The sequence below is a fragment of the Dipodascopsis tothii genome, assembly GCF_038497935.1.
Source record: "Dipodascopsis tothii strain CBS 759.85 unplaced genomic scaffold V1510scaffold_11, whole genome shotgun sequence".
Classification (NCBI taxonomy): domain Eukaryota; kingdom Fungi; phylum Ascomycota; class Lipomycetes; order Lipomycetales; family Lipomycetaceae; genus Neoaidaea; species Neoaidaea tothii.
In genome coordinates this window covers 178,785-202,759 of record NW_027117995.1, presented here as the reverse complement: position 1 = coordinate 202,759, position 23,975 = coordinate 178,785, and the positions used below count along the sequence as shown (strand labels likewise).

Sequence of the window (23,975 nt, the reverse complement as noted above, 5' to 3'; positions counted from 1 at the left end):
GATGTTCTCGAGCTCGGGCAGGACCAGCCGGCGGATCACGTTCGTGATGATGTCGTCCAGCAGCTCCGGCTCGGTCGGCAGGCCCGACTTGGTGAAGCTCGAGCTCTGCCGCGAGATGATGCTGCTCAGGTCGGACCGGTCCGACAGCCCGCGCGAGCGGGTCTCGTCCTGGTGGGGGTCCAGCATGCGCGGCGACGTCGCCGCCGGCGCGGACGGGCCCGCGCCCGGCGACGACACGCTCGCGTCCGGCGACGACACGCTGATCGCGCGCGTGCCGTACGACTCGCGGCGGGCGTGCTCGACCAGCCGCTCGCGGGCCACGTCGTACCGCGCCGGCGACGACACCGTCCGCGTCGACCGCGTCGACCGCGACGACGTCGACGAGTGCGACGAGCCCTCGCGCGCGTGGCGGTGGCGCGCGTGGTCGTCGCCAATGACCTTGTCCTCGGTGCGCTTGCGGCGGTGCTTGCGGACGGCGATGGGGATCTCGATCACGTGGTCGCCCGTCAGCTCGCGCACCTTGACCTCGTCCTCGCCGGTGGTGACGGTGGCCATGTCGGACGTCGACGCGCACTCAATCGCGTCGCCGCTGTGTTTCTTCTTGTGGTTCGAGTGCAGCTGCACGCGGAAGCACGGCTTCTGGCCGCAGGTCGAGCCGTTCTTGGACGACCGCTCAAAGTATTCGATCAGCACAGACGTCTGGCCGTTCTTGGACGTCGACGACGTCGACGACGTGGTCGACGACGTGGACGAGTGGTGCGCCGGGCCAGACCGGGTCGAGCTCATCTGGAACGTCAGCGTCTGTCGGCGGCCAGCACGTCGGCGGGCGCAGGCCAGAGGACGGCCGGAGGGCCTGGGAGGGGAGAGGGCGGCGAGGCAGCGGTCGCGGTCTACCAAACACGGACCCAGCAGGGTGGACTTACCGTAGCTCAACAATTTATAGGGCGGCTGGCTGGCTCACTAGTCGGCTGTGTTCCGATGGAGCAGTCCAACTGTCTGGAGAGCACGCCCTCCTTCTGGATTGGGCGCGCCTAGTGTCAGTGCGCAGTGCTGCCTGGCGCGGGTGAGACAGGCGAAGCGAGGATGAGACAAGCGCTGCAGCGAGCCTGATCGGGCTAGCGGCTCTGCGGGTGGCTGCGCGCTGCTGGATCGGGGCGGCGGGCTGGGCGCGCGGTGCTCGGTTGGCACTAGTCCCAGGACGTCGGAGATTAAAGCTGCTGTGGCTGGCGAGGCTGGACGCTGGCGGGTACCTGGGTACCTGCACAGCCACGGGGGGAACGGCGGAGCTGCGGGCGGCGAATCTGTCACGTGTCAGCGCAGGTCACCGGGCCAACGAAGCTGACGGCGGGGCGCAGCCGGTGGCGGGCGGACGCGTACGCCGGCGGGCGGGCGGCGTGGGCGAGGCGGCGGGCGCCCGCGGCGGCCGGCCGCCGGCCGCGCTGCGATCCGCCGATGGCCGTGTCCGCGATCCGGGCGGGGCCGCAGGGTGCGCCTGCCGCGTGCGCCGGCGTCTGCCGCCGGCGGCCGCGTCGCGCCGCGCGGGGTCGTGCTTACCTGGGTTCGATTATTCGGCCATTCTCCGGCAGGAACGGGGACGATGCAGCAGGGCCAAAAGAGCTGGAGCTGGCGAGGAAGACCGCGGGCTATATACCCGGTCGGCTGCGCCGCACATCTCGCCAGCACGGGCAGAGGCGGCGAAGCTGTCGACGCATTGAGCACACTTTCCTGAACGTATCCGAAGCGTAGACCACCCAGCCCTGCAGGCCCAAACGGTGCTCGCGTCAGGCGCAGACTCTCACCGCGCGCCGCACCAGCGTCCGCCGGCCAACGCGCTAGCCCGCACGGGGGTAGCTGCGTCCGCCCACGCCTGCCCATGTGGGCAGCGGAGGCCGCCGCCGGCAGATTCATGCGCTAGCGTGTGCCGCCAGACCGCATGCGGCCACGCGAGCGCTGCCCGACGTCCTTATGCGCAGTTTGCCTCCTGCTGCGCTGAGCGTATGCAGCCCGGAGCCAACGGCGCGGGCGCAACCACAGCGCTGGACCGCCGCCCACGGCGGCTGCTAGTGGCGCGACCGCCAGGCACTGGCAACCCGGTGCCACCGTCCGTGGACGCTTCTGCGTGCCCCTGGCTACCTTTGCGGCTTGGGCGCTGCCCGGCCTGTGGCGCCCTCGGGCGGCCACGCTTGGGGACCGCGCCCCGCCCCGGCGCGCTGGCTGACGGGCCCGTTGGCTCTAGTCGCCCGGAACCCGCCGGCGCGGCCGTCGCGCGCTGCCAGAAGAGCTTGCGGCTAGCCCCCCGGCGTGGGGCGGCGGCCCGGCGGCGGCCGCGCGCTCACGGACGCTCGCAGCGCGCTCGCAGCGCGTCCGCAGCGCACAGCCGCCGGTGCCGGCGCGCCCGGCGCGCGTCCGACCGCGGCCAGCACACGGCCCTGCTCTCCCGTGTGCCGACCCAGGCCGTGCGTCGCGCTGTCACGAGTCAGCGGCGCGGTCGCCAAGCCGCGTCCGGGGTCTGTGTCGGTCGTGGCGAGTCCGGACCCGTCCGCCCTGTCCGGCGCCACAGCGCCGCTCCATCGGCCCGTCTCGGTCCGCCCGGCAGGCCGCAATTCCGCTGCCGTTCGGCCTGCGTCACGGTGCATTGTCGCGTCCATCGACGGCCGCTGGCCGTCGGCCGGCGCGCGCCCGGCACGGGCTCGGGCCCGTCAGATCGCCCGGGTCCTGCCGGTCCATGCAGGTCCATGCAGGCAGAAACACTGTATGTGTGACCTGCAGGCAAAGTCTTGGCAGCCATCACTCTGGAACAGCGTGTACGGCCGGTCCACGTCTAGCGTGCTCTGCTCTGTCAGGCTCACGCGTCCAGCACGCGCTAGTCCCAGCGCCACGCTGGCGTAGGATTAAATTAAGTCGCTAGCCCTTTAAGCTTGTCCAGTAGTCCGTGCATCGCCAACTGCCTTGCTGAGCGTCTGCCCAGCCCTGTCCGGCGCTGACTCTCGCAACGTACGTCTTGTGGCGATCGGCCGACCGCATCTGTCGCGACCCAGCCGCGCGCTGCCCGCTGCCGGGGTCCGTACGCGGGCCTGTGACGGGCCTCGCTTCGTGCACATGCAGCAGCGTTAAGCGCGCCAGCGTCTGGTCTGCGTCTGGGCCCGCCGGCGTTTGGTGGAGGTGTGCATGCATGCACGCATGAGCGTTGAGCCAGCTGTCGTTGGCGAGGGTGGGACCTGAGACTAGCCGATTACCCGGTCACGTTGCTAATGCAGCCCGTCAAAGCTGCCTACCAACCCTAATTTTCATAAGAAGCGCCAGTGGTTTAGCGGTAAAATCTGTCGTTGCCATCGACAGGCCCCCGGTTCGACTCCGGGCTGGCGCATTTTTTTCCCCGCGTTTCACCCGCCTTCCGTCTGGTCTCGTGAGCGCGCGCTTCCGCCTGCAGTAGCCGGCCTGCGGCCCCTCGCGCCTTTGCCAGCTCTCGCCGGCGCTTCGCCGTACGCGCCGTGCGTTCCGCGTGTGCTACACGTACATGCATTCCCTATTTTACAATCCGAGTGCGCATGGCGATAATCCGAATGTGGTCTTCCAGTGTAGTCATCATGCGCTCCAGCTTGGCCCAGTACTCCGCGCTGTACGTCTTGCCGCGTGCCCGCTGCGCCTGCTGGTGCGCCTCGTCCAGCATGGCCCGGCGCGCCGTTATCCCCGCGTTCAGGTCCTCAGAAGACACCAATGGCTCTGCCGGAGGGCAATTGGCGAACAGGGCCAGCACAGCCTCGATCACGATCGACGTCCGCACGACTTTGCGGCCGGCGGCCTGCTCGGACGTGGTTGTCGTGATCGACGGCGTCAGCGTCACGATCTGCGTCAGCGTCGCGGCGTCTATGCCCGGCCGATCTGCCGCCGCAGCTCGTTTTTGGCCAATCGTCTTGTTCGAGAGTAGCGACAGGATCATGTAGCACAGCAGCCGCCGGTACGTCTCGGCCGGGGCGGCGTCCGGTCCCTGGCTAGCCTCGATCGGCGCCTGCAGGAAAAAGACAAACTCGTCAAACGGCAGCTGGACAACAAACGGCGACAGCTCGGCCATGAACGACCGCATGTCAATGCTGCCCGGCACCGCGCACTCGACCTGGTAGATCAGATACACGAATCGGCGGCGTAGCCGCAGCGCGTGGATGTCGCCCAGCGTCGGCGTCGTCGTCAGCACGCCGTCGCTCGTGGTCTTGGTCGTTGCCTGGCTGCGGTACTTCTTGCCGACCTCGCCGGAGTAGACCGGCCGGACGAGCTGGACCTCGGCTTCCGTGTTGCGCGCAAACACCGCCCGCAGCGCGCGCTTCCATTGCAGCGCACTGTCGTTCCACGGCCGCTCCATGAGCAGCCGGAACACGAGGCTGGCACGCTTGTCGTCGGTCTCGCGCAAGTCGCGCTCGAGCGCGCCCAGGACGAGCCGCAGAAACCGCGCCCACACCGGCCACCGCCGCTCGAGCGTTTTGGGATTGTCTGTCTTGCGCGTGCCCTGGCTCTTGCTGGCGCCGGTGCTGTCCGTGCGCTCGCTCTCGGAGGTCTCGGTGAGGTCAGCGCGGTCGCGCTGGCTCGGACTGATGGCCCCGTAGGCTGTGCCGCAGCGAAACGCCCAGCCGACGATTGTCCACAGTGACCGCTCGCTGGCCTCCCATAGACTGTCGAGCTGCTTTCTCTTGGTCTGGGTCTTCTCGACAGGGTTGCTTTCCTCAGGCTCAGCGGGCCTGGCCGGCGCCTTGGCCGCTGGTTTGGCCGGCGCCTTGGCCGCCTTTGGCCGGCCTCGCTTCTTCTTTTCCTCGCCCTCTTTGGGCTCGCGGGTGGCCGTCGCCGGCGTCTGGGGCGCTCCGCGGGTCTGCGCCCGCGGCGTCTTGTTCTCGGCGTCGCTGCCGCCGGCCTCGTCCTCGTATTCGTCCTCGGACTCGGTCATGGCCCGGCGCCGACGCGAAATCGGCTTTGGGGCCGCCCGCGGCGTAGACTGGTCGTCGTCGCTGTCGCGGTAGTTGACCCGGCCGCGCTTGCGCAGGCTGCGCGTCTGCCGGTGCTCTGCCGCCGACACCGGCGAGACCGACCGGCTGTGGACGGCCGGGTCGGTGCGTTCTGGCCGGACCGGAGTGACCAGAACCGCGGTAGGCTCGGCCGGCTCGGCCGCGTCGTCGATCGGAAACACGGCGGCCAGGCCCAGCGCGGCCACAGGAACACTCGTCTTGAGTAGCGAGCTCAGCAGAACAAAAGCCAGGTCGTGCAGGTCGCGTGGCTGCTGCGCTTCGGCGTCGCTTGTCGGCACAATGGCCGACTTGTCTGCCGTGAATCGCATCAGCCGGTCGAGATCGAGCTCCGAGTCGTCCTGCGGAAACAGGGTCGCCGGCGCGTTGGCGGACATAGCCGTGGACAGTTCAGCCGTCACCGGCCGCAGCAGCGTGAACTTGGGGTGCGTGATGATCGTAAAAAGCAGGCTGAGCTGGTCGGCCGTGGGCACCACGATGTACGGGAAATTGGACACCGCCAGGTTGCTGAGAAACACGATGCCGGATTTGTCTGATGTCAGCAGCGCTCTGCCGGCGGTACGTACAGAGCTCTTCCTCAAAATAGGTGTCAACGTGCTCGAGCGAGCGCTCGATCCAGGCTCGCCGTCGGCCAACGGTCCAGACGTCCGACAGCCGATCGTGGCTAGAGTCGGACTCGTGGTCGTCATTCTGGGACGACGTCGGCGATGACGAGGGCGGCGGAGACGCAAGAAACTCAATTGACGCTTCGCGGACCATTCCGGGACGGCTGGCGAGAGATCACCGGGTCGGCCTGACGCGTTCGGACAGACGCGAACCGGCGTCGACTGGATCTGACGCGTTTGTTCTGGCACGGAAGAGCCGGGAACGGTCGGTGGCGTCTCTGTGGGCGCCGACGGCCGGGCAGGTGCTAGAACAGGCCACACAGGCGCGCCCTGCCCGGTCTGGAGGAGGGAAGCTCGGCCGGTGCCGAACCAGAGGTTGGTGCCTGCAGACGCAAACAACGCACGCACGCGGACGGGGTCGCGTGTGCTCGGGAGCGGCGCAGGTCCGGTCGACGGCCTGGAGGCGAGAGCACGTCGCGAGGGAGCGGGGGAGACGGTCGCGTCGGTTCCGTGCAGCTCGCGGTCCACGAGACGTCAAACCGCGCGAGGTCGCGAAGCGCGGTTAGGGTTTGACGAGGGCTCGTGCAGATGTGCTACGGTGGCTGATGGGCGTGAGGCGGTGGCTGATGGGTGTGAGGCGGTGGCTGAGGGCGTGCAGCGGTGGCGGACAGCGGGGCAGCCGGCAGGAGCGATCAGGCGACGGCGCCGATGGTCCGTACCGCTGGCGAGCCGTCAGGGCGTCGTCGCACGTCGTGCAATTGGCGGCGTCGACACCAGCACCAAGCCAGGCCTGAATCCAGCGCCGCACGGCCAGACCGCAGCCCCTACGACAGCGACACCGCTCGCGCGGTCGCCGTTGAGCACAGGTTCCACAAAGCATCAAAGTATTCGTAATGATGTCGAATTATTTTGAGAAAACTATGATTACAGTACGCAGCGAAATGCGCCGGCACAGGACGCACCAGACGCAAAAGTTGCCCATTTAACTTTTTTGTCCTCTAAAAACCCGACCTTTATGCCTTGACAACCTCCTTAGCCTTGGGGACCTCCTCGTCGACCTCGGTCAGGATGACCTCGATGTGGCAAGGGCTCGACATGTAGGGGTTGATTCTGCCGTGGGCACGGTAGGTGCGGCGGTGCATCTTGGGAGCCTGGTTGACCTGGATGTGCTTGATGATGAGCTTCGAGGTGTCGAGACCCTTGGCCTGGATCTGTTAGCACGGTTCGCAGTCGCCGGCGGGCCGGGATCACTTACATCAGCGTTGGCCTTGGCGGTCTTGAGGAGACCCGAGACGAAGCCAACCGACTTGACGGGCCATCTGGCCTTCGAGACACCGAACTCCTTGCCCTGGGCAGTGCGGCCGGTGGACGAGGCGTATCTCCGCATGGGGATGGCCTGCTTCTTCTCGGCAACGTTGGCGAGGTAGGTCAGAGCCTTCTCGAGCTCCCAGCCGTTGACGGCCTGGGCGGTCTCGCGGGTGTTCTTGAACGACGTGCGGACGTGCGAGAGACGAGCAGACGCGCTCTTGGCGGGGTTGGCAGGGGTAGCACCGTAACGGACCATTTTGCTTGTCGGGTGGAAACTGTTGATGGATAGGAAGAACTGGCGGTGATTTTTCCTAATGGCTTTCTAAATTTTTTGTTATGGCAGCGCTGGCGTAGCGCCGCCGGCGCCTGCTGGGAAGGGGACGGGAGTTGTGACTGTGTTTTCCTGTGGGCGGTGGGAGAGGGTTGAGCCCTAGCAGCTGTCTCCGTGCTGGCGGCTGCACATGTGCTCACATCTACGCGTGCGCAGAAAAGTTTTCTCGCTATGCCTATTCGGTACGCCTGGCCGACAGAATGCCTGAACGTAAAAAAAAATTTCGCCGCGAGCCTCCATCTACTTTCTATCCTTCGTGTACGAACGATACCGAAATCTTTCCCCCTTAAGAACCTAGATCCGATGGCATTTACTCCTAGAGGTGCTCCTAGAGGCGGCGGTCGCGGTGGCAGCCGTGGAGGTTTCTCGCGGGGCGGCGGTGCGCCGCGCGGAGGTAAGCAAGTGCGGCTGCGGCTGGACGGCGGAAAATTTTTCTGCAACGCATGGACGGGCCGGCGGCGGTGGTGACGGCGCCCGCGCGCGCAGACGGGCCGGCCGGGTGCCGGGCCGGGTGCGCGCGGGCCGCCGGCGGCGCCAGCCGGCCGATTGCGTCGTGCGGGCGCAGATCGCCGGGCGCATGATTCGGTTCGATCGAAGGCTGATCTCGGCAGGACGCGGAGGAATGGGCGGCGGTCGTGGTGGTGGCCGTGGCGGTGCGCGCGGCGGACGCGGCGGCGCCCGTGGCGGCCGCGGCGGCATCTCCAAGGGCCCCCGCGGCGGTGCCGGCGGATCGAAGGTGATCGTCGAGCCGCACAGACACGGCGGCGTGTTCATCGCCCGTGGCAAGGAGGACATGCTCGTGACGCGCAACCTCACCCCCGGCGACTCGGTCTACGGCGAGAAGCGCATCTCGGTCGACGTCCCCGGCAAGACCGAGGACGAGCCCGCGACGAAGGTCGAGTACCGCGTGTGGAACCCGTTCCGGTCCAAGCTGGCGGCCGGCATCATGGGCGGTCTGGACGAGCTCTTCATCGGACCCGGCAAGAAGGTGCTGTACCTCGGCGCGGCGTCGGGCACGTCCGTGTCGCACGTCTCGGACGTGGTCGGCCCCGAGGGCATCGTCTACGCGGTCGAGTTCTCGCACAGATCCGGCCGTGACCTGATAACGATGGCCAAGAAGCGCCCGAACATCATCCCGATCATCGAGGACGCCCGCCACCCGCAGAAGTACCGCATGCTCGTCGGCATGGTCGACGCCGTGTTTGCGGACGTGGCCCAGCCGGACCAGGCCCGTATCATCGCGCTCAACTCGCACATGTTCCTGAAGGACGGCGGCGCCGTCATCATCTCGATCAAGGCCAACTGTATCGACTCGACCGTCGACGCCGAGACCGTGTTTGCCAGCGAGGTCCAGAAGCTGCGCAAGGAGCGCGTCAAGCCGCTCGAGCAGCTGACGCTCGAGCCGTACGAGCGCGACCACTGTATCGTCATCGGCAAGTACCTGCGCTCGCAGGCCAAGTAAGCCCCGACACCCGGTCTACATATCATCCCAGCCTCCATCCCGGCCTTGGCCTCCATCGAGCTCATCCCAACCCCATGGCTCCCCGACTGTTAATGTTTATATTGTCTTCAAAATTGGGCTTGGTTATTTTGTGTAGTTTATTGGTTTTTTTTTGTAACATGTTTTGCAATTAAAAAGTTCTCATATGTGCACGCGCCGCACGTCGTGCGGCGCCCGCTGCCAACACTCCCACCGCCGTCACCACCGCCCACGCCACCGCCGATCCGTCCCCGTCCCCTCGCCATGGCCGGTCGCGTGTGCGGCTTGCTGGCCGCCGTCTTGGCCGTGCTCGTGCTCGCCACGCCCGCCACCGCGCTCTTTGACTGCGAGCCCGTGCTCAACCGCGTGCTCTACAACCTCACCGCGCTCGCCGGACCGCACTCGATCATGGTCACGCGCGAGACGCCGCCGACGACGAGCTTCATGACCTGGACGTTCGACCTCTGTCGCCCGCTCGAGCTCAACCCGTCGGTGGGCGTGGGGCTGCAGTGCCCGCAGGGCACCCAAGGTACGTCGCCGCCGACCAAGCTGATCCAGTCTGCGGCATCCACCGCCTGCAGTATCCCGGCAAGAAGCCCGTCATCTACGAGATCATCCCGGCCGCCGGCGACCTGCCCGGCCCGAGCCACACCAACATCGTCGAGTTTGTGGACTACAACGACACCGACGTGGTGCGCGAGGGCCTGCGGATCGACCTCACCGGCGGCCACTGGGGCGACGTCAAGGCCATCGACACCCAGCTCGAGCTCATCTGCGACGTCTCCGTGCCTGCGCACGAGTCCTGGGACATCGCCGTCAACGGCACCGACACCCCGGGCCTGCTGTTCCAGTCCTGGGACGAGCACACCCTGCGCCTGCACTGGCACACGCCCTACGCCTGCCTCTCGTCCTTCTACAACCCGCCGCCGTCGCCCTCCCTGCTCTGGCGGTTCTTCAAGACCGTCTTCACCATCTCGCTCACCGTGTCGGGCCTGTACCTGCTTGCCAACGTCTACCAGACCTACCGCAGGCGCGGCACCGTCAGCTTCCAGCACCTCCTGCCCAGCCAGGAGACCATCCGCGACATCCCGTTTATCGTCCGCGACGTCGTCCGCAAGGTCGGCTCGGGCTTCTCTGCCTCCACCAGTCGCAGCGGCTTCTCTGCGCTCTAGTGTACAATGCATTTCTCATCTGGCAGAACTCGCCGCATATAGCCGCAACGCCTCGAGCCTCCGACGGCGACTCCGTCGAGGTGGCTGCCCTTCGGGCAGCTGAACCAGAACCAGGCGCTCGCCCCCGCAGGGCTGCGACCCTCGACGGACTCGCATCGGAGGCTCGCAAGCATGTAGCCGCTGTATAGCCGCATAGCCGCCCGAGCCTCCGGCGGCGACTCCGTCGAGGGTTGCTGCCCTTCGGGCAGTTCAAGCAGAGCCACGGACACCGGCCGCCTGCCCGCAGGGCAGCTACCCTCGACGGAGTCGCCGCCGGAGGCTCGCAGGCATACAGCCGCTGTATAGCCGCATAGCCGCATAGCCGCCCGAGCCTCCGGCGGCGACTCCGTCGAGGGTTGCTGCCCTTCGGGCAGGTCAGCACACTTTGCCAGCCGCGCGTCTGCCCGCAGGGCAGCTACCCTCGACGGAGTCGCCGCCGGAGGCTCGCGAGCATGTAGCCGCCATATAGCCGCACGAGCCTCCGGCGGCGACTCCGTCGAGGGTGCTGCCCTTCGGGCAGTTCAAGCAGAGCCACGGACACCGGCCGCCTGCCCGCAGGGCAGCTACCTCGACGGGGTCGCCGCCGGAGGCTCGCAGGCATATAGCCGCGCGTCTGCCCGCAGGGCAGCGACCCTCGACGAGTCGCGCCGGAGGCTCGCACCGCACTCACGTGTCCGTCACGTGCCACGGAGCCCGCGACGAGCCGCACGGGGTGCGGCGCTTACCCGGCCGCGCGCGCATTTTTTACCCCCCGCCGCCGGCCGCACCCGGCAAGCATGATTCGCACAATTGTCAGTCGCAGCCTGCTGCGGGCGCAGCCGGCCCGGGCGCTGCAGACGCGCGCGCGCGCGTACGCGACCACGGTGGCGTCCACGGCGGACCTGCTCAAGAGCTCGAGCAGCGCGGGCGGGCAGGCGACCGCGCGGCCCAAGGTCAAGCGGTTCTGGGAAAAGGCCAACGTGCGGTCGGACGAGAGTAAGTGGCCGCGGAGCCTCGCTGACAGCAGACGGCCATCTCATCTGTCTCGACAGCCGGCCCATCAAGACGTCGGCGGGCAACAACCTGGTGGTGCCCAAGGAGAAGACGGTGCTGGCGCACCTGATCGTCAAGGAGTGGGCGACGCTGCCGTCGCTGGCCATCAAGCCGCACTCGCTGCCGCTGACGTCGCTGGCCGCGCGGGCGGTCGACATCGAGCAGGTGTCGGACCACGACTCGGACGCCGAGTTCATCGTGGACGGGCTGCTGCCGTACCTGGACACGGACACGATGCTGATTCTGGCGCCGACGAGCGAGTACCACGGGGCGCTGCGGCAGGACCAGGAGAAGACGTACCGGCCGATCATCGCGTGGACGGAGGAGTTTTTCGGCGGCGTGCGGCTGAACGTGTCGGACGGCGACCACGGGCTGACGGGCAACATGCAGGACGAGGCCGTCAAGGCGCGGGCCAAGGCGTGGGCGCTGTCGCTGACGCCGTGGGAGCTGACGGCGTTCGAGCGCGCGGTGCTGGGCGGCAAGTCGTTCCTGGCGGGCATGCAGCTGGTGCTGCGGCGGATGAGCACGGCGGACATCGCCGAGGCGGTGACGCTGGAGGTGACGCACCAGATGCGGCGCTGGGGCGAGGTCGAGGACTCGCACGACGTGGACTGGGCGGACCTGCGCCGGCAGCTGGGCAGCGCGGCCGTGCTGGTGATCAACTGATGTATATATCGTAACTCGTGGACTATGTACACGCCTGGGCGGCGGCGACGGCGTGCTCGGCCGCGCGCGCGGCCTTGGCCGACTTGAACTGGACCATGTAGACGGCGGCGGCGTCGCCGGCGGTCTGGAGCGAGAGGCCGGTGGGCCCGGTGGCGCCGACGACGACGTCGCGGGCGCCGGCCGAGAGCACGTGGAGGCCCTCGCGCGTGCGCAGGACGACGCGGACGGGCTCGCCGGCGGCGCCGGGCACGACGCAGAGCTTGCCGGCGCCGAGGTCGCGCCAGTTCTCGCGGCTCTGGCGCAGAAACAGCCGGCACTTGTGGTCCCGCTTGGCGGCCGGCTCGCGCCGCTTGGGCGGCTTGGTCGGCGACGGCGCGCGCAGGCTCTTGGTCGGCGACGGCGACCGGCTGGGCGCGGGCGTGTACTTGGCCGCGTTGAGCCCGACGACGGACGGCGGCCGGATCAGGTACCGCGTGCGCGCGCTGGCGGCCGACGCCGTGCTGCGGATCGACGACGCCGACGACGCCACGCTGGGCGCGTGGCTGCGGTAGCTGGGCGCGCCGCGGATCACGCTGAACTCGAGCACGCACGAGTTCATGGCGCCCAGCAGCTGGTCCGCGTCCCGGCCCGACCGCGACCGGAACATGGACATCCGCCCGTCGGCGTGCTTCATTTCGATGTCGATTCCGGTGCTCTTGCGGTACGTGGTCTGCGTGCTGAGCACCATCTTGGTGAGCGGCTCGGGGCCCGTCTTCATGCGCACGTCCGTGGTGTGCCCGGCACCGGCGGGCTGCACTTTGCAGGGCACGAGCTCCCACAGCTCGATCAGCGCGCTGTCCTCGACGAGCGCGACGATGACGCGCAGGTCGCGCTGCGAGAGCCGCGTCCACTGGTTGTTGGCCCAGTCGTAGACGACGGCGTTGCCGCGGTAGACGACGACCTTGGCCTCGTCGTCCTCGCGGGCGGGCGGTGGGGAGCGGGCCGGCGACGGCCGGGGCGGCGACGACCGCGGCGACGACCGCGGCGACGTCTGGCCCTTTTTAGGCGTGGCCGGCAGGGCAGCCAGCGGCGCGGCGTCGAAGTCGTCGTCGACGTCGATGGGTTCGTGGGCGACCGGGGAGAGCCGGGTGACCGACAGGGGCTCAGTGGCCACGGCGGTCAAGGAGATCGCGGGACCCCTGGGGGCCTCGGTAGCCTCAGCGACGGCCGAAGGCTCCCAGACGTTGCCGGGGGCGGCGGCCTCGGTGGTCGCGACGGCCTCGGCAGCTGCGGAGACTTGCTGGAGATCCTTGGGGGCCTGGACAGCTGCGGAAACTTCCGCAGCTACCTCAGGAACCTCAGGACTGTTGGGAATGGCAGGAACCTCAGGAATGCCAGGAACCTCAGCAGCTCCGGAAACATCAGAAACGTCAGGAACCTCCACAGCGTCAGGAACTTCGTCAACGCCAGGAACCTCGTCAACGCCAGGAACCTCGTCAACGTCAGGAACCTCGTCAATGTCAGGAACCTCTTTAGCCTCAGGAACCTCTTCAACCTCAGGAGCCTCGTCGACCTCTGGGTCCTCGTCGACCTCTGGATCCTCGCCAGCCTCTGTGTGCTCGCCAACCTCGGCCCTTCGGAGCTCGTCCTCGCCAGCAACCGCCGCGCCAACCCCGTGTCCGCCCTCCTTCCTCTCTGCCCCAACCACGAGCACCGGCAGCACGCATTCGTTCTTCAGCGGCGACGACGGCGACCGCCCGATCTCCGGCGACCGCTCAATCACCGGGCTCAGCCGGCGCGGGCTGCGCTCCGGAATTGGCACCATCACCGCCGGCTGCGCCGTCATGATCGTCAGCTTGCGCACCGGCCGGATCACAGCGTCCATAATGTCCTCGCTGTCGGTCTTGTGCGAGTCGTCGCTCTCGCTGCGCGCGTGGCTGGCCACGTACTCGTTCTCCTTGTCGTCCCGGGCCGCGTCCTTGACGTCCTTGTCGGTCGGCGGCCGCGCGTTCTCGGTCGCGTCCGTGCGCACGCGCAGCGGCCGCTTCTCGACGCGCACCTCGGGCTTCTGCGCGTTCTCGAACTTGGCCCGGATCTCGGCAATCGACAGCGTCCACGGCTTGCGCGGCACGTACGTGTCCAGCTCTTCCATGAGCTCCTCGATCTTCATCTCGCTCGTCGGCCGGCCGTCAAACTCGTACGGCCCGCCCTCTTCGTTGCTGAAGTTGCTCATATCGCTCACCCGACGGGGATCCGTCCGGTGGCCGTCCGTCGGCCGCTCCGGGACCGCCAGCGTGGCCTGGCTCTCGGTCTCGTCCACGGCCTTGTAGACAAAGTCCTTGTGCACGCTCGTGGGCGTGCTGGGTGTCGACAGCGAGTGCGACATGTGCGAGTCGTGCGAGTCGCGCGACTGCTCACTGCCAAAGCTGTGCATGGTGTCCTCGGGCTCGGCGTCGGCGGCGTCGGTCGTGTCGTGCTCTACGGCGTCGACAAAGTTGTCATCGTCGTCGTCGACGTCCGCGCCCACTCCTGGGACAGCCTGGGCCCGTTCCAGGTCGGTCTCGGGGAGAGGCTCGGCGCCAGTCTGTGGCTCAAACTCGGGCGAAGCGCGCTCGACAGCGGTAGCAGCGTCGGGTCTGCGCTCGGGCTGGAACTCGGGCAGGAACTCCCGGAGATCGGGCTGCTGCCCAGGCTCGAGCTCGGGCTCGAATTCGGGCTCGAATTCGGGCTCGAATTCAGGCTCGAACTCGGGCTCGAACTCGGGCTCGAACTTGGGCTCGTGCTCCGGCTCGAAACCGCGTCCATGCTCCGAAAGCTCAGGCGTACGCCCTGTCTCTTCCCCAGCCTCCCTCTCGACCGAAGGAAACTCCATGTACCGCGGCGTCGAGCTGATCGCAAGCCCAATGAACGGCGTCGGCGGCACCGAGTCCAGCTCAGACTCGATCGTCCGCGGCTCCGCATAGCCCTGCGACCGCGGCGGCTGCGGCCACTCCATTGCCGTCGCCATCTGCGGCAAGATCATCATCGGTGTCGACGAACCGGGCCGGCTGTCCGGCCGCTCGTTGCCGGCCGTCGGCGGCCGCGGGAAGCTGAACAGCAGGCTCTCGTTGATGGACGACGCCGGCTCGGGCTGTCCGTCGCCCAGGATCGGCTGCAGCCACGGCCCATCCGGCTCGCCGTCGCTCTCGATCTCTGGAATGCCCGCCAGCTCGCCCGCGGCCTCGCCGGCCGCCGCGTGCTTGGCCCCGATCTCGTCGTCCTCGTCCAGCACCAGCTCGTCGGCCGAGTCCGACCGCACAAGCTGGATCGTCTGCGAGATCTTCATCTCCATTTCCGACACAACCCGCTTGATCGTGTGCTCCGGCGCCGTCCCCGACACCTCCGTCGACGTCGACGGCGAGGCCATGTCCGGCGACCGCAGCAGCATCGACTCCAGCAGCGGCGACGCGATCTCCGACGGCAGCGGCAGCTCGGGCGACGCCTCTGGCACAAACTGCGGCGACGGCACCGCCGGCAGCTCCGGCGGGTCCGGCCGCCGCAGGTACAGCATCGACGCGCGCTTGCTCAGGTTCAGCGCTGAGCGCGCCTTGCGCGCCGTCCGCAGCACCGTCGACGCGCGCTTCTCCGAGACCTCGGCCTGGATCAGCGCCGGCGACGGCTGGCTCTGCGGCGCCGTCCGCTGCGTCGCCAGCGACGTTGTTGATTTCGACGACAGCGCCGGCGACGACTCGGTGTACTTGCCCGTCAGGTGCACGCTGAACCGCTTGAGCCCATGGAACCGCCGGGCCGAGTCCTGCGAGCGCGCTGAGCCGAACTCGCTCGCCAGCGAGCCCGGCGACGCCATCGACGTAGCCGACGTGGGCGACCGGTCGCCCATGATCGGCGAGAACGACGTCAGGACCTGGGACGCGCGCTTGCTGAGCGACCGCCGTGTGCGCGGCATCGGCTCGGCCGGCGCGGGCGCGCTCTCGGCGCTCGAGTGCCGCGACAGCTTGCGCACGACAGCTGTCATGGACGCCCGTTTGGACAGCCGCGGCGGCTCGGTGGCGGTCCGCGCCCGCTGGTGCTGCGGATCCGGGTACATGCCCGGCGACGGCAGCGACCGCAGCGCGGTCCGCAGCGATAGCGACGACGGCGGCCGCAACGGGTCGGCCGGATCGCGCGCGCTGGGCGCGAGCGTCCGCGTCGACGCCGACTGCACGATGATCTCGGGCGGGCCCGGATGCCTGGCGGTCTCAGCCGGCCGTCCGGTGTCTATGCTGTCCACCGACTCGGCCATCGACCCGTCCGCGCGGTGGCCGAGGCGGCCGTGCGGCCGCTCAAAGCCGGGTGAGCGGCCGGCAGACGCGCCAGCGCCGTAGCCAAACTCAATTCCACCCTGCGCCAGCAGGGCCGTTTCGCGGGCCATGTCCGTTCCAGGCGCAGCAGGACGATCACAGTGTCTGTCGGGGTGGTCGTCTAGGCTGTCGGATCCGCCGTGGACACGCTCGGAGGCCGTGACGGCGTTTTTGCCGGCCGGCCGTTTGAGTGCGCCGCCTGGTCGAAAAAGATGCAAGGGGACGGTAGCCGCGGCCATAGCCCCAGCGGCATTTTCCTCGGCTAACGGGCTATGGGCGGCCGGCGGCGCCCCCGCGCGCAGTCCAGCAGCCGCCTGCGGGCTGCTGGCGTCGGCCGTGTCGCCGGGTGGGCGCCTGGGCGCGCTAGCCGGCGACAGCGCACGGCCGCCTGACGTGACTGCAGTGGGCGTGGCGTGTTGGCCGCGAACAGCCTCGTTTGGCGCTAGCACGGCGCGGATCTCGGGCGTGTCCATCAGCCGCGGGCTGCTGAGCTCGGAATCGAGCACGCGCGAGCCCACCGTCGGCCGCAGGTCGATGCCGAACGACGACAGCGCGGCGCGCGCGGGCGGCAGGCGCAGCGCCAGCGGCGGTGGCGGGTGGCGCTTGTAGCCGGGCGCGGCCGGTGGCGGCCGGGCGGGGGCCGGCTCGCGCGCGCGCCCGGCGACCGAGTCACGGCCGCCGAGCAGCGTCGACAGCCGCAGGCTGCCAAAGCTCTCGGAGCTCTTCTTTTCGAGCACGCGCGGCGCAAACATGGCCGCGAAGCAGCCGGCCCACGTCGTCTTGTTCTGGTCCGAGACAAACGCGAGCTCGAGCGAGCTGGCGCCGTCGAGCGAGCACAGGAACACGTTGCGCGGCGACGGCGAGAACACCAGCTCGCGCTCGCCAAAGACCGGGAAGAGCAGGTACCGCTGGAACTCGAAGATGTGGCACACGGCGAGCTGCTTGGGCTGGCCGGCGCCGGCCAGCAGCAGCAGCTCGACCGGCAGGCCGGTGAACGTGCGGCCGGAGCGGTGCACAAAGTTGCACTGGCAGTACGAGCGCATCGACACGCGGCGGACGTCGAACTCGGCGACCTGGGTCAGCACGGCATCGCCGACCACTCACCACCGCCTGCAGGGTCTCGAAGCTCTTGACGCGCGAAAAATCGATGCGCTGGCGCGCGACGCGCAGCTTCTCGCTGTCGACCTTGTGGCGCGCGCCCAGGACGAGCTCACGGAAGGCGGCCGCGTGACGCGTGGCCGCCGGCGTGGCGGCGGCCGCCGGCGGCAGGAACTCGGCCAGCTTCTTGAAGAACTTGGCGTAGAACCGCAGCCGAACGAGCGGCCGGCGGGCGACGTAGACGCGGTCGGCGGCGTCGTCGACGTCGATCGCGTACGCCGACAGGTAGGCCGTGTAGAGCGGCACAGCAGTCGCGGCCTGCGGTCAGCGGCGCCGCGGCGGAACGTACCCAGTCCAGGATCGCGTCGACCGAGTCGAGCGCGGCGGCGAGGCACGCGTGGCTCTCGCGCAGGGCGTCGGCAAGCTCGCCCCCGCCGAGCGCGTTGAGCTGGGCCATGTACGGCGGCTCGGTCGCGGCGAGCTCGTCAACCAGGTCGGCCACGGTCAGCGTCGCGTGCCGGTAGATGCTCGACGACGACGTCGAGTGCAGCGAGCCGGCCGGCTCGTCCCGCCGCGCGGGCTCAGAGACGTTCATGGTGCAGCGCTGGGCGGGCCGAACGGCAGCGGACGCGTCCAGATATACGCCGGGGCCGCGTCCGGTCTCGTTCGGCGGGCGGGAGGCACGTCCGGTTAGTGCGCGGCTAGTCGCGCCCGAATCCGTTGGCGTCGGCGCGTCGCGGGTGTCCACGCGCGACGATCGCGGACTAGACGCCAACCGGGGCGCCGCGCAGCAGCGCGCGCCGGGGACGTTCGCGTCGGTGCGGCGCGGCCGCTGTAGGGGCCCGGCCGAATGTGTGCAAGCCGGCGGCCTGGGTCCTAGCCGTTCGCTAGCTCGCGGGCAGGTCTGCGAGGGCTGGTCGCGGGATCGTCGGCCAGGAGGACAGGGATGCGGCCCTGGGCGCCCCTGGGCCGGCTTATATTGCGGTGCAGCCCCCGCCGGCCCCAGCCCGCCGACACGCAGCCGCGACGCGTAAACAGAGAACGTAAACAGTCCTGCGGCCGCCTGCGCGCTCCGCCTGCGGCCGTCGCCGCCGATCGCCCCGCCCGGCTAGCCGTACGCCGCCGGATTCGCAGCCGAGCCCGCCCGCGGCCTGCTGCCACCGTGCAAGCGAGCTGCCGCTGCCGGCCCCTTGCGTGCCTCCCGTGCGGCGTCGCCACCGCGCTGTTCTGGCTGCGACACTGCTGCCACCGTGCCGCGGCCGGAGCTAGCGCGCAGATCTCCGTCAGCCTGCGTCAACGGCCGCGGGCGCCGCTTGCCAGACTGGGCCCTGAATATGGACGCTTGCCGGCGGCGGCTAGTGCGCATTCCAGCGGGCCCCATCGCATGACGGCGCGACCGCGCGACCACGCAACGGCGGAGCGCGACCGCGCGGGCCCGAACGAGACGCTGCACGCCGCCTGGCGGACGGCTTCTGCGGCCGGCCGCGGGCCCGGCCGCTGCCGGTGGCGGGCACTGTGTCCGGCGCGCACGCGGCAGGCCACTAGCCTGCACCGCGACGCGTCGCGCTGTTGCCTGGCGCGATCTGGCGCCGCCTGGCGCCGCCTGGCGCCTGCTGGCGCGCTCTGGCGCGCTCCGGCGTCTCCTGGCGTGCCCCGACTGCCACCGTCGTATTACCCGCAGCAGCGCTACCGTTGACAGCCCATCGCGCATGCGCCTGACACGTAGCCGCACGCTGCGCATTGTCGCCGCCGTCGCCAGGCCGCAGCGACCAAAACGGCGCCGCACGAACGACACATAGTTCCGCGGCTGCGCTCGGCTAGGTCGCTTCCGCGCGAGTCGCCAAGCTGCCGAACGTACGCCTGACCGAATGACGACACGCCGGCCCCGGATGGCCAGATCTTACTCGCGGGACTCAGCGGAGACTCAGTGGAGGTCCAGTGGAGACCAATTGAGGGTGCAAATCCGTGGCAAGCAGCCTGCTTGATAGGTTTTGGGCCGGATCGGGCTGATCTGGCCGCGACCGGCCGCAGACGGCCGCCCGCGGTCGCCGGCGGCCGTGATCGAGATCAGGTCGGATGCATCGCTCGCTCAGGCGAGTGCTGGACGATGGCGGCCGTGTGGACAGCCGGCAAGGACAATGTTTGGTAGACCAGGTCCTGGCCGCCGTACGCGCTCAGACCGCGCATTGTTTGTTTCACGCAAACGCGGAACGTTGGCGCGCTTATGCCGGGCGCTTGTGGTGCCGCCGTGGTGTGCATAACCGCGGCGCCGCGCGGCTATTCACAGTTTTCTGCCCAAATTTTTCTCGGACGACACCATCGCTGAAGTCGACGAGTCGGTAAGTACAGACCGCGGGCAATTTGCTGGCGGCAGCGGCTGCGGCGGCCGACATGTGTACTGCCGGTCCTCCGCGCGCACTCGCCACAGCCGCCTTCTCGCCCCGGCGCCCGTGCCACCGCCTGCGGCTATATTCCGTCGCGCACTGCTGACGTCCAGCCACTATGCCGTACTTTCGTGTGCAGCAGATCCGGTCAACGATCGGTCTGCCAAAGAAGATGAAGCTCGTTCTGGAGGGCCTCGGCCTGCACCGGCGCAACGCGGTCGCCTACCACGACATCAACCCGGCCTCGGCCGGCTCCATTCTCAAGGTCAAGGAGCTGGTCTCGGTCGAGACCGCGCCCGAGAAGCTGACGCGCGAGCAGATTCGTGCGTCGCGCAAGTCTAACCCCGGCTTCTACGTTGAGAGCCGCTGAACAGGCCCAGCGGACATGTACATAGCATAATCATTGTATCCCTCACACTTGTGCCGCCGGCTGGCTGGCGGCGGCCCCGACCGTGGCCCGGACGCAGCTGCTGGACAGCTCCGGCGGCGGCTTGTCGGGGCCTCCTGCGAGCAGGTGCGGCTATATGCGGTTATATGCCGCTGCGCGCGGCAGCGCCGTGCGGCTACATGCGGCTATATGCCACTCCGCGGCGGCTCCGCCGAGGCAGCCACCGCGCGGCAGGCGGCTCCCTGCGGCTGCATGCCCCGCTCGCATCCGCCGCGGCGGAGGCGCGCAGAGTCTCCGGCGCCGGCCCCGGTGAGGCGGCCGCCTTTGCCGGCTGAGGCTGTGCTGCGAGGCTGCGTGGCGCGTGCACAGCGTCGGCGCTGCCCGTCCGCGTCATGCGCACCGTGCGGCTCGACGTTACACCAGTCCCGCACCGAGCCGCCAGCGCACGGCCTGCGCCGCTGGCCGCCAGTGGACGCCAGTGGCCTCCCGCTGGCGCCAGTGGACCCCAGTCGACGCCAGTGGACCCCAGCCACTGCCTCCAAAGGTGTCCTCCACGCGGCCCGCGGGTCGGCCAGCCTACTTCCTCTCCACGCGGCCCTCGCCGTCGTCGTCGTCGTCGCGCCCGTAGACCCCGCCGCCCCCAAACTCTCGTCCGCAGCGGGCCACCGCGCCCGTCGTGCGCGCCGCAGTCACGCGTAGTCGCGGCGCAGGTCCGGCGCTGGCGCGGGTTGGTGCCGTCCAGTCATGGCGCCCATCGCCCAATCCACTTCACCATCCCTTCTCACCGCATCTCTCTCCACCGGCCCGCGCCAGCGTTGAGCACTCATCCGGTCTAGCACACACACGCGGCCAAGGGCTTGGCCGTGCGGGAATTGGGCGTGCGCAAGGCCATCCGGGCGCGCAGTTTGAGCGCAGCCAGCGCTGATCGGCCACGATAACGAGCGGCCGCGAGGCAGGCCGACGCGCATCCAGACAGGCACAGGCGGCGCAGACCGCAGTCGAGCCAGCAGGGCCTCCGCACACACGATGGCCGCAGAGCAAGAGCCGCGGCCGGGGTCGCAGGCGTCGTCGGCGTCGAGCAGGGCCGACAGGGACCTGCCGCCGTACATCCTGCAGCCGCTGCTGCCCGAGATCACGATTCCGATGGAGGAGGACGAGCCGCCGGTGGTGGTGACGTGTGTCGAGGCGTGGCGTAAGTGGCCGGCCGGGCGCGCTGACGGCAGATTCGAGCCTGTACCTGGGCACGACCTCGGGCGAGATCCTGCACTTTTTCCGGGACCCGACGGCGGTAGGTAGCCGCGGCGGACGCGCTGACGGCAGACGAGCCTGAGCTACATGTTTGCGTCGCGGCAGGCGGTGCACACGTCGCGGCCGCACGCCATCCAGCGCATCCTGGTGCTGCCGACGGTGTCGCAGGCGCTGGTGCTGTCGCACAACTCGATCTCGTTCTTCACGCTGCCCGAGTTCTCGCCGGTGGGCCTCGGGCGGATCCGGGAGGTCAACGGGATGTCGCTGGACCTGGACCGGCCGCCGACGGAGCGCGACGACGAGGTGCGGGTGACGGTGTTCACGCGCAAGCTCATCCGGATCGTGCGCGTGCGCGAGAAGGACGTCAAGCTCGTGCGCGACGTGGACTACCCGTCGGCGCTGACGGGCATCCAGCGGTCGGCGCTGGCGCTGGTGGCGAACGAGACGACGTACGACCTGATCGACCTGAACAACGTGCGCAAGATCCCGCTGTTCCCGATCTGCAACACCGCGGCGGAGGAGAGCGAGGGCGCGGCGTCGGTGAAGAGCAACAGCAGCGCGGGCAGCCGGCGGCCGGCGGCGCGCGCGCCGGCGCTGGAGCCGCACGTGGCGCCGGTGACGGCCGACGAGTTCCTGGTCACGTCGGGCTCGTCCAGCGACGAGCCGGCGATGGGCCTCGTGGTCAACGTCTACGGCGACATCTCGCGCGGCACGATCGCGTGGTCGGGCTACCCGTCCATGGTCGCGGTGGAGTACCCGTACTGCGCGGCCGTCGTCGGCACCGAGCTGCAGCTGCACTCGCTCAACAACCAGCAGCTGCTCCAGAAGCTCAGCTTCGCGACCGCGCCCATCCTGTCGTCGGTCACGAGCCGGTACACGATGCCGTTCCCGCTGCTGGCCGAGAAGCTCGCGCTCGTGCCGCTGTTCGAGCCCGCGCAGGCCGCGCCGGCCGTGGACCTGACGGACGCGGCCGTCAAGACCGAGCGCGAGGGCCTGGGCGACGCGCCGCTCGCGCGCGACGACGCCCAGGTCGCGCTCGAGGCCCGGCTCGAGGAGGAGCGCCAGATCGCCGGCCGCATCTCGTCCGTGTCGTCGTCGCTGTTCGTGTTCTCGGCCGAGCTCGGCGTGCAGTGCCTCGTGCCGTCGCCGATGCTGCTCCGGCTCGACGAGCTCTTCGACGAGGGCAAGATCAACGACATCCTCGAGTCGCTCGACCGCGAGGACGACGCCGTGAGCGAGCAGGTCTTCCACGAGCTGGCCTACATCCGCCAGAAGCTGTCGCTGTACTACTTCCGGCAGGGCCGCTACGTCGACGCCGAGAACTACTGGTACGAGTCGGGCGCGGACCCGCGCATGGTCATCTCGCTCTTCAACCGGGACGACGTCAAGGGCATGCCGTGGCTCTACGCGGGCGTGCGCCAGACCGTGCACGACATCGCCGCCAGCCGGCCGGCCGACGGCTGGCCGCCCGAGGCGCTGATGGTGGTCAAGCACTACCTGGCCGGCTGGCTCGAGAAGAAGGGCTTCGAGTCGGTCGCGGACGCGCGCGAGGTCTTCCACGCGGTCGAGGTCGCGTACCTGCGCGTGCTGCTCGAGGACGAGACCACGACCAAGGAGGAGATCTACAACTTCACCGACTCGACCGTCGACGACGAGTCCTTCGCGGACGCGGCCCGGCTGCTCGAGGCCGCCGGCCGCTACTTTGCGCTCTCGCGGCTGTACCAGAGCCGCAAGCGCGTCTCGGACGTGTGCCGCACGTGGCGCAAGATGGTCGACGGCGAGTGGCACGACGCCGAGTTTGTCGACGGCGACCGCAAGATGATGGAGTACCTCCTGCGCTGCCGCGACGAGAACACCGTGTTCGAGTACGGCATCTGGCTCATGAAGCGCAACGCCGAGTACGGCGTGCGCGTCTTTGTGGACGACCACCGGCGCGTCGTCGCCACCAACGACGTCCGGCTGCGCAACGAGATCCGCAAGATCGGCGGCGAGGCCTGGCGGCTGTACCTCGAGAACATGGTCGTCGTCCAGCAGAAGCTCGACTACGCCAACGAGCTCGTCCTGCTCTACACCAACGACGTCATCGCCGTCGTCGAGTCCGACCCCGGCGTCCGCCAGGAGGTCATCCAGTCGTACGAGGACTACCGCGCGCTCTCGCCGCCCAAGATCGCCTACACGCTCTTCCTCGAGTCGCGCGCCGAGCAGTCGTCGTCGCCGGACGCCATCGCCATGCGTCTCAAGTTCCTGCACATCCTCCAGAGCGACGCCCAGTACGACCTCGAGGAGGTGTTCCGGCGGATCAAGCCGCACGAGGACTTCCTCGTCACCGAGATGGTCATCCTCAACGGCAAGCTCTCGCACCACCACTCGGCGCTCCACATCCTGTGCCACTCCCTCGCCGACTACGACACCGCCATCGCCTACTGTCTGTACGGCGGCCACTCGATCTACGCGACGTCGTCGCCGTCCGTGGTCTCGCCCGACCAGCAGAAGGAGCTGTTCGAGATGCTGCTGGTCGAGTTCCTGAAGCTCAAGAGCACCGACGAGCGCATCAAGTGCACCAAGCGTCTGCTCGACGGCTTTGGCACCCACCTCGACCTGCAGTTTGTCCTGCGCACCATTCCCGACTCGTGGTCCGTCCAGCTCATCTCGGGCTACCTGATCGCGGCCGGCCGCGAGCTCCTGCGCGAGAAGAAGGAGTCGCTGCTGATGCGCGGCCTGTCGCGCGAGGAGAACTTCCGCGCCGTGGCCGAGTTCATGGACATTGTCGTCCGCGAGGGCCCGCTCATTGAGCGCCGTCGCTGATCCTGCATGCCGCACGCGGCCAGAATACATGTCATTGTACCATAAGCGCGCCGCTGCGGCGGCTGCACGCGTAGGGGCGGCAGGGCATATAGCC

At 68.9% G+C, this 23,975-nt stretch overlaps 8 protein-coding genes and 1 non-coding gene across 9 annotated transcripts; 6 read left to right on the top strand and 3 right to left on the bottom strand.

The window, feature by feature from the left end:
* Nucleotides 1-3,279: 3,279 nt before the first annotated feature.
* Nucleotides 3,280-6,158, bottom strand: V1510DRAFT_108555 (uncharacterized protein). The gene is made up of 2 exons (XM_066930226.1): nt 5,576-6,158; nt 3,280-5,541 (listed from the first exon to the last, which is right to left on the bottom strand). Exons 1-2 carry the CDS (start codon nt 5,766-5,768, stop codon nt 3,527-3,529), a joined length of 2,208 nt encoding a protein of 735 aa, XP_066789540.1. The 5' UTR covers nt 5,769-6,158; the 3' UTR covers nt 3,280-3,526.
* V1510DRAFT_t108 lies at nt 3,297-3,367 on the top strand. The gene has a single exon. It is a non-coding gene; the product is annotated as a tRNA-Gly (tRNA).
* A 201-nt stretch (nt 6,159-6,359) lies between the features above and the next one.
* Nucleotides 6,360-7,261, bottom strand: V1510DRAFT_429692 (60S ribosomal protein uL22). The gene is made up of 2 exons (XM_066935328.1): nt 6,870-7,261; nt 6,360-6,819 (listed from the first exon to the last, which is right to left on the bottom strand). The coding sequence occupies exons 1-2, from the start codon at nt 7,176-7,178 to the stop codon at nt 6,628-6,630; spliced, it is 501 nt and encodes a 166-aa protein (XP_066789539.1). The 5' UTR covers nt 7,179-7,261; the 3' UTR covers nt 6,360-6,627.
* Nucleotides 7,262-7,447: 186 nt separating this feature from the next.
* On the top strand, nt 7,448-8,902 carry V1510DRAFT_415359 (rRNA 2'-O-methyltransferase). The gene is made up of 2 exons (XM_066933580.1): nt 7,448-7,647; nt 7,865-8,902. The coding sequence occupies exons 1-2, from the start codon at nt 7,557-7,559 to the stop codon at nt 8,713-8,715; spliced, it is 942 nt and encodes a 313-aa protein (XP_066789538.1). The 5' UTR covers nt 7,448-7,556; the 3' UTR covers nt 8,716-8,902.
* Nucleotides 8,903-8,972: 70 nt separating this feature from the next.
* Nucleotides 8,973-10,153, top strand: V1510DRAFT_415357 (autophagy-related protein 27). The gene is made up of 2 exons (XM_066933579.1): nt 8,973-9,262; nt 9,292-10,153. The coding sequence occupies exons 1-2, from the start codon at nt 8,998-9,000 to the stop codon at nt 9,903-9,905; spliced, it is 879 nt and encodes a 292-aa protein (XP_066789537.1). The 5' UTR covers nt 8,973-8,997; the 3' UTR covers nt 9,906-10,153.
* A 325-nt stretch (nt 10,154-10,478) lies between these two features.
* V1510DRAFT_415356 (uncharacterized protein) lies at nt 10,479-11,799 on the top strand. The gene is made up of 2 exons (XM_066933578.1): nt 10,479-10,919; nt 10,951-11,799. Exons 1-2 carry the CDS (start codon nt 10,721-10,723, stop codon nt 11,640-11,642), a joined length of 891 nt encoding a protein of 296 aa, XP_066789536.1. The 5' UTR covers nt 10,479-10,720; the 3' UTR covers nt 11,643-11,799.
* Nucleotides 11,628-17,890, bottom strand: V1510DRAFT_429689 (uncharacterized protein). The gene is made up of 4 exons (XM_066935327.1): nt 17,406-17,890; nt 17,063-17,374; nt 16,387-17,031; nt 11,628-15,999 (listed from the first exon to the last, which is right to left on the bottom strand). The coding sequence occupies exons 1-4, from the start codon at nt 17,649-17,651 to the stop codon at nt 11,665-11,667; spliced, it is 5,538 nt and encodes a 1,845-aa protein (XP_066789535.1). The 5' UTR covers nt 17,652-17,890; the 3' UTR covers nt 11,628-11,664.
* Nucleotides 17,891-19,372: 1,482 nt separating this feature from the next.
* V1510DRAFT_415350 (mitochondrial 54S ribosomal protein uL30m) lies at nt 19,373-19,855 on the top strand. Its single transcript, XM_066933577.1, has one exon. It carries the CDS (start codon nt 19,559-19,561, stop codon nt 19,808-19,810), a length of 252 nt encoding a protein of 83 aa, XP_066789534.1. The 5' UTR covers nt 19,373-19,558; the 3' UTR covers nt 19,811-19,855.
* A 756-nt stretch (nt 19,856-20,611) lies between these two features.
* Nucleotides 20,612-23,926, top strand: V1510DRAFT_415349 (uncharacterized protein). The gene is made up of 3 exons (XM_066933576.1): nt 20,612-21,020; nt 21,052-21,116; nt 21,149-23,926. Exons 1-3 carry the CDS (start codon nt 20,855-20,857, stop codon nt 23,879-23,881), a joined length of 2,964 nt encoding a protein of 987 aa, XP_066789533.1. The 5' UTR covers nt 20,612-20,854; the 3' UTR covers nt 23,882-23,926.
* Nucleotides 23,927-23,975: the final 49 nt, after the last annotated feature.